This window comes from Pristis pectinata, chromosome 4 (assembly GCF_009764475.1).
Source record: "Pristis pectinata isolate sPriPec2 chromosome 4, sPriPec2.1.pri, whole genome shotgun sequence".
NCBI lineage: Eukaryota > Metazoa > Chordata > Chondrichthyes > Rhinopristiformes > Pristidae > Pristis > Pristis pectinata.
The window spans coordinates 65,235,992-65,249,276 of NC_067408.1; the positions used below are offsets into that span (position 1 = coordinate 65,235,992).

At 41.4% G+C, this 13,285-nt stretch overlaps 2 protein-coding genes across 3 annotated transcripts in view; one reads left to right on the forward strand and one right to left on the reverse strand.

Moving 5' to 3' along the window:
* Positions 1-7,980, reverse strand: part of rubcnl (rubicon like autophagy enhancer) — an 80,861-nt gene extending 72,881 nt beyond the window's left edge. Inside the window, exon 1 of one of the 2 annotated variants that reach the window (XM_052013668.1) lies at positions 7,918-7,980. The gene's annotated coding sequence lies outside the window, so the exon portion shown is untranslated. The remainder of the gene's footprint in view (positions 1-7,917) is intronic. The other variant, XM_052013669.1, reaches the window with a different exon arrangement.
* A 120-nt stretch (positions 7,981-8,100) lies between these two features.
* nudt15 (nudix (nucleoside diphosphate linked moiety X)-type motif 15) lies at positions 8,101-13,237 on the forward strand. Its single transcript, XM_052013676.1, has 3 exons — positions 8,101-8,393; positions 11,068-11,264; positions 12,970-13,237. The coding sequence occupies exons 1-3, from the start codon at positions 8,236-8,238 to the stop codon at positions 13,098-13,100; spliced, it is 486 nt and encodes a 161-aa protein (XP_051869636.1). The 5' UTR covers positions 8,101-8,235; the 3' UTR covers positions 13,101-13,237.
* The last annotated feature ends 48 nt before the right edge of the window (positions 13,238-13,285 follow it).

The following is a 13,285-nucleotide window of genomic DNA, read 5'->3' on the forward strand; positions in this document are numbered from 1 at the left end:
TCCTTCCAGGAGGGTCTGCTTCTTAATCAATAACTTGTGGTGTTCCGACGTGATGATCCTGGTGAGTTCCTGCTCACCCAGCATGGAATATCTAATGGTGAAGTGTTGCCCATACTACCTGCCACGGGACTTCACTTCAGCTATCCTGATGGCAGTCTACATCCCACCCCAAACGGACATGAAGCCTACACTCAATGAACTATATTCTGTGATCAACAGCCTTGAAACAGGATACCCTGAGGCTCTCTTCATTATTGCAAGTGACTTCAACCAGGTCAAGCTCAAGAGTGTGTTACCAAAATACTACCAGCACGTCTTCTGTCCCACCGGGGGCCCAAACGCCCTTGACCATTGCTATACAACCGTCAAAGGTGCCTTCCGAGCCATCCCCCACCGTCACTTTAGTAACTCAGACCACCAGGCTGTGCTCCTTCTCCCTGCATACAGACAGAAGCTGAAACAGGAGGATCCAGTACAGAAAGTCATACAGTGCTGGTCTGACAAAATAGATGAGTTTCTATGTGACTTCTTTGCGTCAGTGGACTGGTCCATTTTCAAAGACTCAGCTGCCACACTAGATGAGTATGCCACCACCATCACGGATTTTATCAGCAAGTGTGTTAAGGACTGTGTACCAAAGATGACAATCTGGGTGTTCCCAAACCGGAAACCATGGATGAACCGGGAGATCCACTCCCTACTGAAGTCGAGGACTGCAGCATTCAAATCAGGTGACCATGACCTTTACAAGAAATTGAGATACGATCTCCGTAAAGATATCAGAGATGCCAAGAGACAATACTGGTCCAAAATCCAGTCCCAGACCAGCCGTCAGTTGTGGCAGGGCTTACATGCTATAATGGACTACAAAACGAAGTCAGACAGCATCGCTAACAACAGCGCATCCCTTCCTGATGAGCTGAACGCATTCTACGCTCATTTTGAACGGAAGGGGATTGGTTTGTCACCACCCACCCCGCCAGCCTTCAATGTACCTGAACCCATGGTCATTGTTGAGGATGTAAGGTCAGTCTTCTGGAGAATGAACCCGCGGATTGCATCTGGCCCTGGTGGAGACCCCGGCCATGCCCTTAGATCCTGTGCAGATCAGATGGCGGGGGTATTTGCAGACTTTCAAACTCTCCCTACTTCAATCTGAGATTCCCACCTGCTTTAAGAAAACCACTATCAGCCTGATACCAAAGATAAATAAGGTAACATACCTTAATGACTACCATCTGGTGGCTCTGACATCCACCATCATTAAAGTGCTTTGAGAGGCTGGTCATGGCACACATTAACTCCAGCCTCCCAGACAACCTCAACTTACTACAATTCGCCTACTGCTGAAACAGGTCTACAGTGGATGCCATCTCCCTGGCCCTACACTCATCTCTGGAGCATCTGGACAGTAAAGACACCTATGTTAGACTATTGTTTATTGACTACAGCTCCGCCTTCAATACTATAATTCCAAGCAAACTCATCACCAAACTCCAAGACCTGGGACTCTATACCTCTCTCTGCAACTGGATCCTTGACTTTCTGACCAACAGACTGCAATCAGTGAGGATAGGCAGCAACACCTCCAGCATGATTATTCTCAACACTGGTACCCCACAAGGCTGTGTTCTCAGGCCCCTGCTCTACTCCCTATATACTCATGACTGTGTGGCCAGATTCTGCTCTAACTCCATCTACAAGTTTGCAGATGATGCCACCGTAGTGGGCCATATTTCAAATAATGATGAATCAGAGTACAGAAAGGAGATAGAGAGCTTTATGACATGGTGTCATGGCAACAACCTTTCCCTCAATGTCAGCAAAACAAAAGAGCTAGTCTTTGACTTCAGGAAGGAGGGCAGTGCGCATGCACCTGTCTACATCAATGGTGCTGAGGTCGGGAGGGTTGAGAGCTTCAAGTTCCAAGGAGTGAACATCACCAATAGCCTGTCCTGGTCCAACCACATAGATGCCACGGCCAAGAAAGCTCACCAGCGCCTCTGCTTCCTCAGGAGGCTAAAGAAATTTGGCATGTCCCCTTTGATACTCACCAATTTTTATTGATGCACCATAGAAAGCATCCTATCTGGGTGCATCACGGCTTGGTATGGCAACTGCTCTGCCTGGGACCACAAGAAACTAGCCTCCCCTCCATGGACTCTGTCTATACCTCTTACTGCCTTGGTGAGCCAGCCAGCATAATCAAAGACCCCATCCACCCAGGTCATTCTCTCTTCTCTCCTCTCCCATCAGGCAGAAGATACAGGAGCCTGAGTGCACGTACCACCAGGCTCAAGGACAGCTTCTATCCCATGGTGATAAGACTATTGAACGGTTCCCTTACAGAATGAGATGGACTCTTGACCTCACAATCTACTTTGTTTGACCTTGCACCTTATTGTCTACCTGCAATGCACTTCCCTGTAGCTGTGCCACTTTACTCTGTATTCTGTTATTGTTTTACCCTGTACTATCTCAATGCACTCTGTACTATCTCAATGCACTGTGTAATGAATTGATCTGTACGAATGGTATGCAAGACAAGTTTTTCACGGTACCTTGGTAAAAGTGACAATAATAAACCAATGCCAGGTGAAGCAGCAATTCACTCGTGCTTCTTTCAATCTATTGTATTGTTCGTGGTCTCTTCTGGAGAAACCATATGCAGACTGGGTGGCACCTCTGTTCTATGTTCAAGAGTGATCCTAAGTCTGTTATCTTAATTCTCTCACTCCAATTCTGTCTGTGGCCTCCTACACTGTTCCAATAAAACCCAATGCAAGCTTGAGGGATTGCATTTCATCTTCCATCTATCCATTTTGCAGCCATCAGGACTCAATATGGAATTCAACAATTTCAGATGACTTGTTTTTCCTATATGTTTCAGAAGTGCTCAGTTCTGTTGTAAGGTTATCCATTTGTAATATTAACTCAGTTTTTCTGTCTCGAAGGTTTTGTGACCAAGATGATCTACTTGAAGCTTTCTGACTGAATCAAAACCAAAAGCTTTACCGGAGAAACTTTGTACAAGAACAAGGAATTTTGAGCAGAAACTGGACTTCTCTCTTCAAAAACAAAGAAAGAACAGAAAATGTAACATTTGTAGCAGAAATCAAATCTACCATGAAGGCTATGTCTTGGAAGAGGCTCCCTCAGAAAGCATTTTTTTATTCCTTCATAGGATGTAGATGTTTTTGGCATTTATTAACCATCCCTAATTGCTCTGAATTAAAGAGCCAGCTAGATGTAAACAGAATCTTCCTGGAAAGAGAGGTGTGAGAAGGAGGTGAGAGGCACTCAGGCTTCATGAAAGTTGTGATTGTCGTGGGTTACCGAAATTCGAGACTGACCAGGAGACGCAGAAGATTCTTCAAGAAATTAAGCTAATCGCTAATCGCCCCCGGACACAGCTCACGGCCCCTTTTTATAGCCCCTTCCTAACCCAATTAGCATAACTTAATCATGTTAGTTTCAACTGCATAGTTACATCTAATCACAGATCACACATCCCTCAACCTAGTGTATTTCGCCACAGTTGTTTTCAGATCTAATCACAATGTGCTTGTATTTCACCACCGTTGTTTTCAGATCTAATCACAATGTGCTTGTATTTCGCCACAGTTGTTTTCTGATCTAATCACAATATGCCCTAGTTATTTCTGCAGTGCAGACATTGTTACTGGGTACCGGGTCGCGCTTAGGTCGCTGCGCTTACATCACCCGCGGATCACCTGACTCTTCCCACGCGCGGGCTTTCTCTTCCCTTCAATGAAGAAGGAGGAGGATCCAGCGCCATCTTGGGCTCAGAACAGATTATAGGTGGGTATGTGTGTGTAGCCTTTATTTTCTATATGATGCAGTGGGGAGATTGCATGACAAGGGAGGAGAGATCAGTGGTGCAACTTGGAAAGAAGAGGTAGTGGGCAGACTGCAGGCCCCAAACGTGCTGGAGAAAATATGTCAACCAAACCAAAAAGAGAAGCAGAACCAAAAGCAGATTGGCCCTGGGATTAGGAAGATATGGGCAAGGCAGCTATTATGAGATGCAGCTCACTTCTGTGCACAGAGAAATGTGGCCCAAAAGGACAGTATCTTAAAAGAGGAAGAACATTTTGAGGTGCAGCTCATTAATTCAGCCAAAGGAACTGTGGGTGAGAATCTAATGTAAACAGTTATATCTTAAAGTCATGGGAGCTGGCAAAAAGAATACAGTAGGTGAAAAGTTAAAATGTGGGAACTGTAATCAGGGGCTGGAGGGATGTGGAATGGGAGCTGAAGTTTCTAAATCACCAGCAGGAAACCTAAATCATGTGGTTTCCAGAGGGATAAAATGAGATAAGGATTCAGAACCTCAGCAGGATTTTTTTAAAGAGTTCTCACCTTTGCTCTATGCCATTACAGCTTCCTGTATATCACCAATATATTAATAATTGTGCAGGAGTTAACACAGATGAATAATTTGAGATTTTCCACCAGGGCAGAATGTGATTAGGCAGTAAACTTAAGAAATTAAAATTGGTTTAAATAAAAATGAACACATTACTCGGAGGTGCTTGCTGCTAGATATTTAGAGTAATGCATTCCATAACTGACAGTTTGCCTTTACACAAGGAAATCCTACAAGGCTGGTCTGGGAACTTCTTTAATTGAAGAGACTTTTTAAAACACCTATTGGGTGATACATGATGATATTATAATGCCATTAAAAGCAATAAAGTGTTATTTGTGACTGGCAGACTGTTAGCTGTGAATTTCCACAGGGCTTAGTATACAGTGCCTCATTTTTCTGTAACACTTATTTGTGATTTACACTGAAATGTAAGTTTGCAAGTTACACAAAAATTGGTTGTGTGCACAATAGGCATAAGAAATACTTTTGAGTACAAAAGGATATAGATGTTCCGGTCAGTTGGGCAGGAAAAATAGCAAATGGAAATTAATCCAGATAAGTGTGAGGAAGTGCATTTGGAGATGTGCAACAATGTAAGGGAATATACAAGAAGTGGGAGCATATTGAGTCGTGTGGAGGAACAAAGGGGCCTTGGATGGTATGTCTGCAGAACAAGTTGTAAGCTGCAGAGAAGAAGGGGAAGGGCAGAGAGAACATAAAGAAAGATCTATGATAGAGTGGAGGGCGGGAATAATTAAATGACAAAATGATGAAGCCAGGTGAAAAAGTATAGTAAGAGCATCAGTGAATAATAAACTTTAAGTTGTAAATAGAACATGATAAACTGTGAAATTATAAAAAAATTGTGATTGTTGGAAACTGAAATATCAAGACTGAAATGGGCGGCTTGGTCGTACAACTACTAGAGCTGCTGCCTCATAGCTTCAGTGACTCAGATTCAATCCTGACCTCCAGGGTGTTGTCTGTTTGGAGTTTGCAAGTTCTCCCTGTGACCACTTAGATTTCCTCCAGGTGCTTTGGCTCCTTTCCATATTTTAAAAACATGCAGATTAGCAGGTTAATTTGTTAAAATTGCCTCTGCTATAGATGTGTGGGAGGAGAAATGGGGGGGGGGGGGGAGAGGGAAATTGTTGATTGGCATATCAAAAATAGGTTACAGGGGAATGGGGCTGATAGGAATACTCTGACAGCTGGTATACTCAATGGGCTGAGATGGTCTCCATCTATGTTGTAAGAAAAACATGAAATAATAGGAAATAAAGACATGCCACAATTTCCAGAGGTCAATCCAAACACACCAGTCTTCCGTTGGGATGCTGAGCTAAAATTTACCCCTTCCCCCATGAATGACTCAGCATCTCTATAAAGCTGGTGACCAACATTCCAGCAAGAACCCAGGAAGAAAGTTCAAATCAGTGACAGAACAAAAGGAGACTAAAGAGTTCATACCCTGTGAAAGAATAGGAAAGCAGGTGAGTACTTAAAGCAGCGAGGCAATGAGACAGCAGATAATAGATTAAAACAACAAGAGGACAAAACAGTGGACAAAAGATTAAAGCTGCAAGAAATATCCAGTGGTGAAATGCTTCCCAAGTTACATCCGGTTGGACCTACGGTAGTGTAGCGGTTAGCATAACACCATTACAGCCCCAGAGACCTGGGTTCAATTCCAGCCGCTATCTGTAAGGAGCTTGTGCATTCTCCCCATGTCTGCATGGGTTTCCTCTGGGTGCTCCGGTTTCCTCCCACATTCCAAAGACATACGGGTTAGGGAGTTGTGGGCGTGCTATGTTGGTGCCGGAAGCATGGCAACACTTGCGGGCTGCCCCGAGAACACTCTACGCAAAAGATGCATTTCACTGTGTTTCGATGTACATGTGACTAATAAAGATATCTTATCCTATCTATCTATAGTTTCAGTGTCTCTCCTCATTGCAATGGAGAGGAAGACAAACAAGTTTTAGGTTATTTCCATTCCCTGAATTAACTTTTGTTAAGTAACGTATTTAATTGCTAGCTGAAGTGTGTTTAATTTTTAGATTAAATGTATTTAATTATCTTTTTTCATTTCTAGTTTTGTTTCTAATATTTTTATTTAATAATTTGCAAACATTTTTAATAGTATGACTAATTTTTAGTGGCTGTTTAATATATTTCAATATTTGTGACATCAGAGATTTAGCTGGTTGTCAAAGCATTTCTGGTGGGAAGGTCTACAATTTAGAAAAGGGGCACCAATCAGGAGCCAGCTTCAGGACCTTTGGGTAAGTGCAGATGTGGAGCAGTGAGTTTAGCTGGCACACCATTCACTGAGGCAGGTGGAAAAAAAACATTATGCAGGCTGGATGTGGACCACTGTAAATGAATAAAAAGTGTTGATGCTGGAAATCTGAAATAAAAACAGAAAATGCTGGTAAAGCTCAGCAGTCCCCACTCTAATCACAGATATTCCCTGTTTTTCCCACTCCTCCCCCTTTGCAACTTAAAACATTTCAGAAGTGGAGCAATTCTGACAAATGATTATTAACTCAATAAAATATTATAAATAGCCTATCCAGTAATAACTTTCCAAAAGGTAATTCAGTCTGGGTAAAAAATTAATAATACATCTATCCAAAGCGGAATAGAAAAAGAATGCAGTTGAGATCTTTTGCCTGCATTCTTGTGCCTTTGAGCTCTGTTTCTCCTTGCACAGGTGCTCCCTGATCTGATGAGTGTTTCATGTATTTTTGGTCTTCATTTCATCTGCCCACCATGCTTGGTTCCCTTAGGACAAGAAGTTCCCACATGCCATAGGAACTGTAGGCAACAGATCCCAATGTAAAACTGCCAGGTCTGGTCTCCAACCCGAAAAGTTGACTCTTGTTTCTATCCCCACAGATGCTGCCTGACCTGCTGAGTATTTCCAGCATTTTCTGTTTTTGTTTTAGATCTTAACTGCCCATCCACTGTACAAAAGTACATTTTTTTCTCCCCTTTCCTAGCCTATCTCTCTGTTTTCTACCCCCCCCCCCCCGCCCTTTTATTCTCTCCTTACCCTTGACCCCTCCCCTGGTGAATTTGCTCTCCCCTCTTCCCCTGCACCTCGCCTCCTCTCTTTTGTACACCTATCACTGCTCTGTTTTCCCTCCTATATATCAGGCTTCCCCTTTTCCTATCTTCAGTTCTGAAGAAGGGTCCCAACCCGAAACGTTGACCGGCAGCTTTTCTCCACGGATGCTCCCTGGCCTGCTAAGTTCCTCCAGCATCATAGTGTTTTTCATCTAGATTCCAGCATCTTTTCAGTCCTTTGTTTCTCTACATTTTTTCTCTATTCCCTTTTGGACAGACGTAAAGTGAACGTGTTTCCCAGACTGAATCTCCTTTTTGTACTTTAACTGCACTTTCAAAAAATTGTTGGAACAACTGTTTGATATTACAGTCAATATTCGGGTGTTTTTGATTTTTATTACACGCTTTTGGGTTGTAAATTGCAATTCAACTAAAGGAGAAACAAAACCTACAATATTCATCGGTGGTACCACGCTTTGATCCTTCACTCCATTCTCCGACCCACGTCGTGTCCGCACTTGGTCGCCATCGAGTCGCTTCGGCACACGGAGCACGTGACAGCGAGTGCGCGCTCGTCTCCCGTGTGCGCGAGTCTGCGCCTGCGCACCAACGTATTGTGAGCCTTTAAGGGACGGTCCGATGATTTGCGTCGGTTGGTGGTTCTGATGGGCGCCTCATTGTAATGGCGGCCATTGTGGCTGCTGCTGCCGCCTCCGCTCTATGGCCCTAAGAACGGTTGTCTAGCGATCGGTGGCTCCTGCTGTTCCGCGATGGCCCACGGAGATTGTCCTCTGGCGCGCAGGCCGGGGGTGGGGGTGGCAACTTTTGTGACCAGCTCAGGCTGGCCTGGCTGCGTCCTGCTCGGCAAAAGGAAAAGCTCGTTCGGTGCGGGCACTTTCCAGCTACCCGGGGGCCACCTGGAGTTCGGGTACAGTCTCTCTGCAGTATGTCGGCCACATTGCACTGAATGTGAGCTGCAGCCATTCACTGCGGGCAATGCATATACTGTGGGGTGCATTATTATGTTCACGTCTCAAGTGCCTTCCTTTACATTGTAGTTAGTTGCTCACGGACCAAAAATGTGAGGTGAAACAAACTTTCTTTGAACAGGCTGGGAAAATCAGTGTTAACGAGGTTGAGCCATATTTTATGAATGGGACTGTTCATGAAGTTTTTTAATGCCAGTAATAATCCCTTTATTCAATGTAGTCCAAGCATATTTCTTTTATCTGGGCTATAGGTTCCAGGTTCCTTGTAAGTCCTTTCCAGATGTGCCAGCAGCTGTTTGCATCGCTCTGTCAGCAAGTTTTTATTATTTTAATTCTTTAAATATTGGACTTAATTACCTTCTGACCAGCTACATTCCCTCTCAAACAAAACCAGAAAATGCTGGAAAAATTAGGTGGCATCTGTAGAAAGAGAAATGTTCATCATTTTTGGGTTTGATGATGCTGCCTGACCTGCTGAGTTTTTTTTATAGTAATTAAGATTTTCAGCATCTGCAATTTTTCTTTGATTTGCACTCCTGATTCTGATTCCTCCTTTGTAGCTTCTCTCAGAGTTCAAATGCTGCATTTTGACAATATCGGGCATCAAGGAAGGTTGCTTTGAAAAACTGCCTTATCAAACTGAAGTGGGTAACATTGGTTAAATTTACAAAGGCTAAAATCTGCTAGAAAAACTCAGCTATTCATCATATGTTGCAAGCAAGGTGGAAGCCATTATTGTCATTTCGACATATATAACAGACAAACAAATGGGAAAACTACCTTCAGGATATGACGTATTGTGGGAGTGTGCATGGCAGATATGTCAAATCCACCATCTACAGTCCAATTCATAGATGACCCATGCATTGGCATAAGGTTGCTACAAGTTATGGAGCATCCTCTTTTTGGAAGTGATTGAGGGTTTACAACCTTTGATATTTTAAATACAGATGATAAATTACTTCCAAGCTCAGAATGAGGATAATGCTCTTGTCATCAGTAAAATGACTCAAACAAATCTTCAATACAACCACATTTTGTACCAATCTATTCCTTGAACCCTCAATTGCTGAGGTGGATTTTGTGTTCCAGGGTGCACTTGTGAATGAAGCAATTATGCTACCTAATGCAGATGATTTGTCGAAAGGAAAATTATTTTTGCTGCAAACCTAAAATATAGATATTAAATGTGGGACAGGCTGAGTAGTATTTTGATGTAGATCCTTCCTGTAATGAATACCTTTGTGAAGGATGATAGGAGGAGAATACGTGTAAATTAAGTTGTTGGGAACTCTTCATACCAGATGAAAAAAGTTAGTATATTAACTCAGCAGCAAGTAAGTGTTATGAAAAGATGGAAAAGCATGCAAATTGGCTCAAACAGTATTATTTGGCTAATGACAAAATAACAATATTGATTGATTCCTAAGAGCTAAGTGTATAACTGCCCATCATCTTTAAAGAAGTGGATGGATGTGTATAGTACAAAGACATGACAGCTTTGAGCAGAAAATTAGTCCTAATAATACAGGATAAGAGTCCATTCAGCTATTGTGCCTATGTCAGCTCTGAATGAGCACGCCAGTTAGTTTCATTCACCTGAATTTTTCTCATTGTTCTCTAAATATTTCTGGTCTCAAGACTTATGCAGTACCCTTCTGAAAGTTTTTGAATCTGCTCCCAGGTAGAGCATTCAGATTATCATAACTTGTGACTTTTTTTCCAAGTTTCATTTGGTACTTTATACAATTACTTTAAAATGTTTAAAATGAAAAATGCTGGAAGTATTCAGCCAGCGTCTGAAGAGAGACCTACAGAGTTAATGTTTCAGCTTAATGATCTTTTCATCAAAACTCATATTCTGAAGTTTCATCAACCTAAAACAGACCTAACTCTGCTTCAACCTCCACAGATGTTGGATAATCACTGATGTATTTCTAGTATTTTCTGCTTTTATTTAATTTTTCCAACAGTCATGGTATTTTGCTTTTATATCTTAACTTTGTGTCCTTTGGTTGCTGACTCTTCTGCCATTGGAAGTACTTTTTCCATATTTATTCTTCTCAGCCTTAATGATTTTCAACATATTGATCAAATTTCCATTTAACCTTCATGGCTGCCAAGGAAATCACCCCAGTTTCTTAAGTTGCTCCATATAACTCAAGACTTCCAGCCTTCATAACATTCAAGTAAATCTCTATTACATCTCTAGACCGTGAGATCTTAATGAAAGTGTAGTGCCCAGAAATGAACACATTAGGGTTCAACTTGCTGGTCAGAGTCAACAATTCTAATTGGAACTGTTGGCTTTCAATCACTGAAGCTTCACTAAGTCTGAGACTTCTGTGTCTGTACTGCTGAACGTGAAAGTGGGCCAGAGGAAATTTGTGGCTGGTGTACACGTATGGTACTATATGATACCCAAAATCCTACTCAAGAATGACACTGGCATATACATGAATTAAGTCAATTGATTTCTTAATTAGGAAAAGACATAATGGAAAGATCTAGTAGGTGGAAATATTTGAGACATCTTTTGTAAGTAGGTTGGCAGAGTATAAGCTTAAAGTTCTGTTGATAATGACTAATTTTTAAACTGATTGTTTTTAATAGAGAAAGTTGGGAAGATTGTGCCAAACGGGAAGTTCTTGAAGAGACAGGGCTTCACTTGAAGAATTTGTACTTTGCTACGGTTGTAAATGGTATCAAGTTAGAAGAAGATTATCACTACATCACAATTTTCATGCAGGGAGAAGTAAATATGGATTATGACTCCGAGCCAAAGAATTTGGAACCAGAGAAGAATGAAGGTAAATTATTGCATAAAACATTGAGAACATCGTAGAAAATCCCTTGTTGCTCCTCAGCTCTGTAACCTTTCCAGGTCTGCCCTTAAAACTCTCCAGTTCTGTCTTCACTCTCCCCTTGATATTGCCACTGGCACCAGTACATGTGGTCACCCAGGTTGCACATTTGGAATGCTTCTTAAACCTCTGTAACTTACCCTGTTTAAAATGCATTTCATTCTGAGCATTTAGCTACCCTCATAACTCTGTCGATCAGCTCAGAAATGCCTTATTAGTGATCAAGAAGGTAGCCTGTTTGTGATACCTGAGGTTCTTAATGAGCATTTTGCAGTTGTCTTCACAAACAAGGGGGATAATACCAATGTAGTAGTTAAAGAAAGATTTTGGATAGAATGAACATAATAAATAAGGGGCTATTAAGTGAGTTATCATCATTGAAAGTGGCTAAATTACCAGCTCCGGATGAAATGTTTCCTCTGCTGTTACAAGAAACAAGCAAACAATTTGCAGAGGTTCTGACAGTCTCTAGCTCCATGAATTATGTCAGAGTATTGTTGGACTGCTCAATGCACCATTGGAAAGAGAAGGAAGTAATGAACTATTAATTACAAGCCAGTCAGTTTTACTTTAGTGTTCGGCAATTATTATAATCAATTCTAAGGGATGCTTTTAACCGTAATTTAGAAAGGTATAGATCAGGTCAAACATGGGCAAGGAAAGCACTGCATCTTCATGTTGAGCAACACTTGGAAGAAGCACTGAAAGTAGTAAGAGCACAGAATGTATCCTGAGTCTATCATCCAGATTGATGCCATTGTACCAACACTGGCTAAGCCCTGGACATGGCTGTTGTACCTCCTTGACCTTGTCCTCACAAGCCTCTGTGGCAGATGTATCTGCACATGATAGCATTGGTAGAGTGATTGCCACACAAAGAAAAGGTAATGGTACTTCTGCAGCTGCTTTTAAATCTACACCTGTAATCATCTGTATGTATGAGAGATCTTAGGGTTGAAGAGTTATGTCGAAAATTATAACCTATTTTCACAGGACTGTGTTGGCATTGAAATTACTCAGCTCCCTGTTTACCTGGGAATATATGCATTGACTTTACACATTGATGTTTATGAAAGGATTACCCAAATTGACTTTGCTCACTTCCCAATGAAAATGTAAGAAAGAATGTGAACCCGAGGACCAATTTATCCCCTGCTCAGAAACAATATTGAGGTGAAACAATATGCACTCTCCAGCTTACTGCAAATAGTAGATTGGACATTCCACCAACCAATAGATAACATTTATTTCTAGATATCCTTATAGCCCACAGCCTGAGCAGGCATGGTATTCCAAGCTGTACAGGGATTGGGAAGCCTGTCGTTGCTCTCTTGGTAAACTGCATGGTTTAAATTAGCTGAAACTCATAGATATGGATAGATGGGACATGTCATGATGTGCAGATGACATAGGCTAAATGGAGATTCTACAAGTGGATGCAAGATTTACGGTAGCTTGAGTCTGACACAAGCTTTGTCTAAAGTTTTTATATGTTCACAATTTTTGGTTGGTTGGAAGAGGTATTTCAATGACTATTGAACTTGGATTTACTTGGTACTTCTGAGATCATATCAGAGTACTTTAAATTCAATTAAACACTTGTGGGAATATATTAAACATTAAGTTACATATTTTCTTGTCTTACTTATAGGATGGGAATGGATCAGATGGGAAGACTTCCCACCAGCAGACCAGTTATTCTGTCCTTTGGCTTGTGCAAGACACATTTATCATCCATTTCAAGAAAGACTTAAAAATGTTGCTGGAAATTTGCCAGTATGACAATTTTAATTAAAATCATCTATTTTGTTTAATGTTGAACAAAATGTTTACAAGAATTGTGGAATCCCGACTGATGGTTAAGAATTGGAAGCAATAAATTAGATTACCAACATCACTGAGCTACTTTTGGATGTATACTCTCACATTTAAATATTGTGAAATATTTAAATATTAAAAAAATGCAT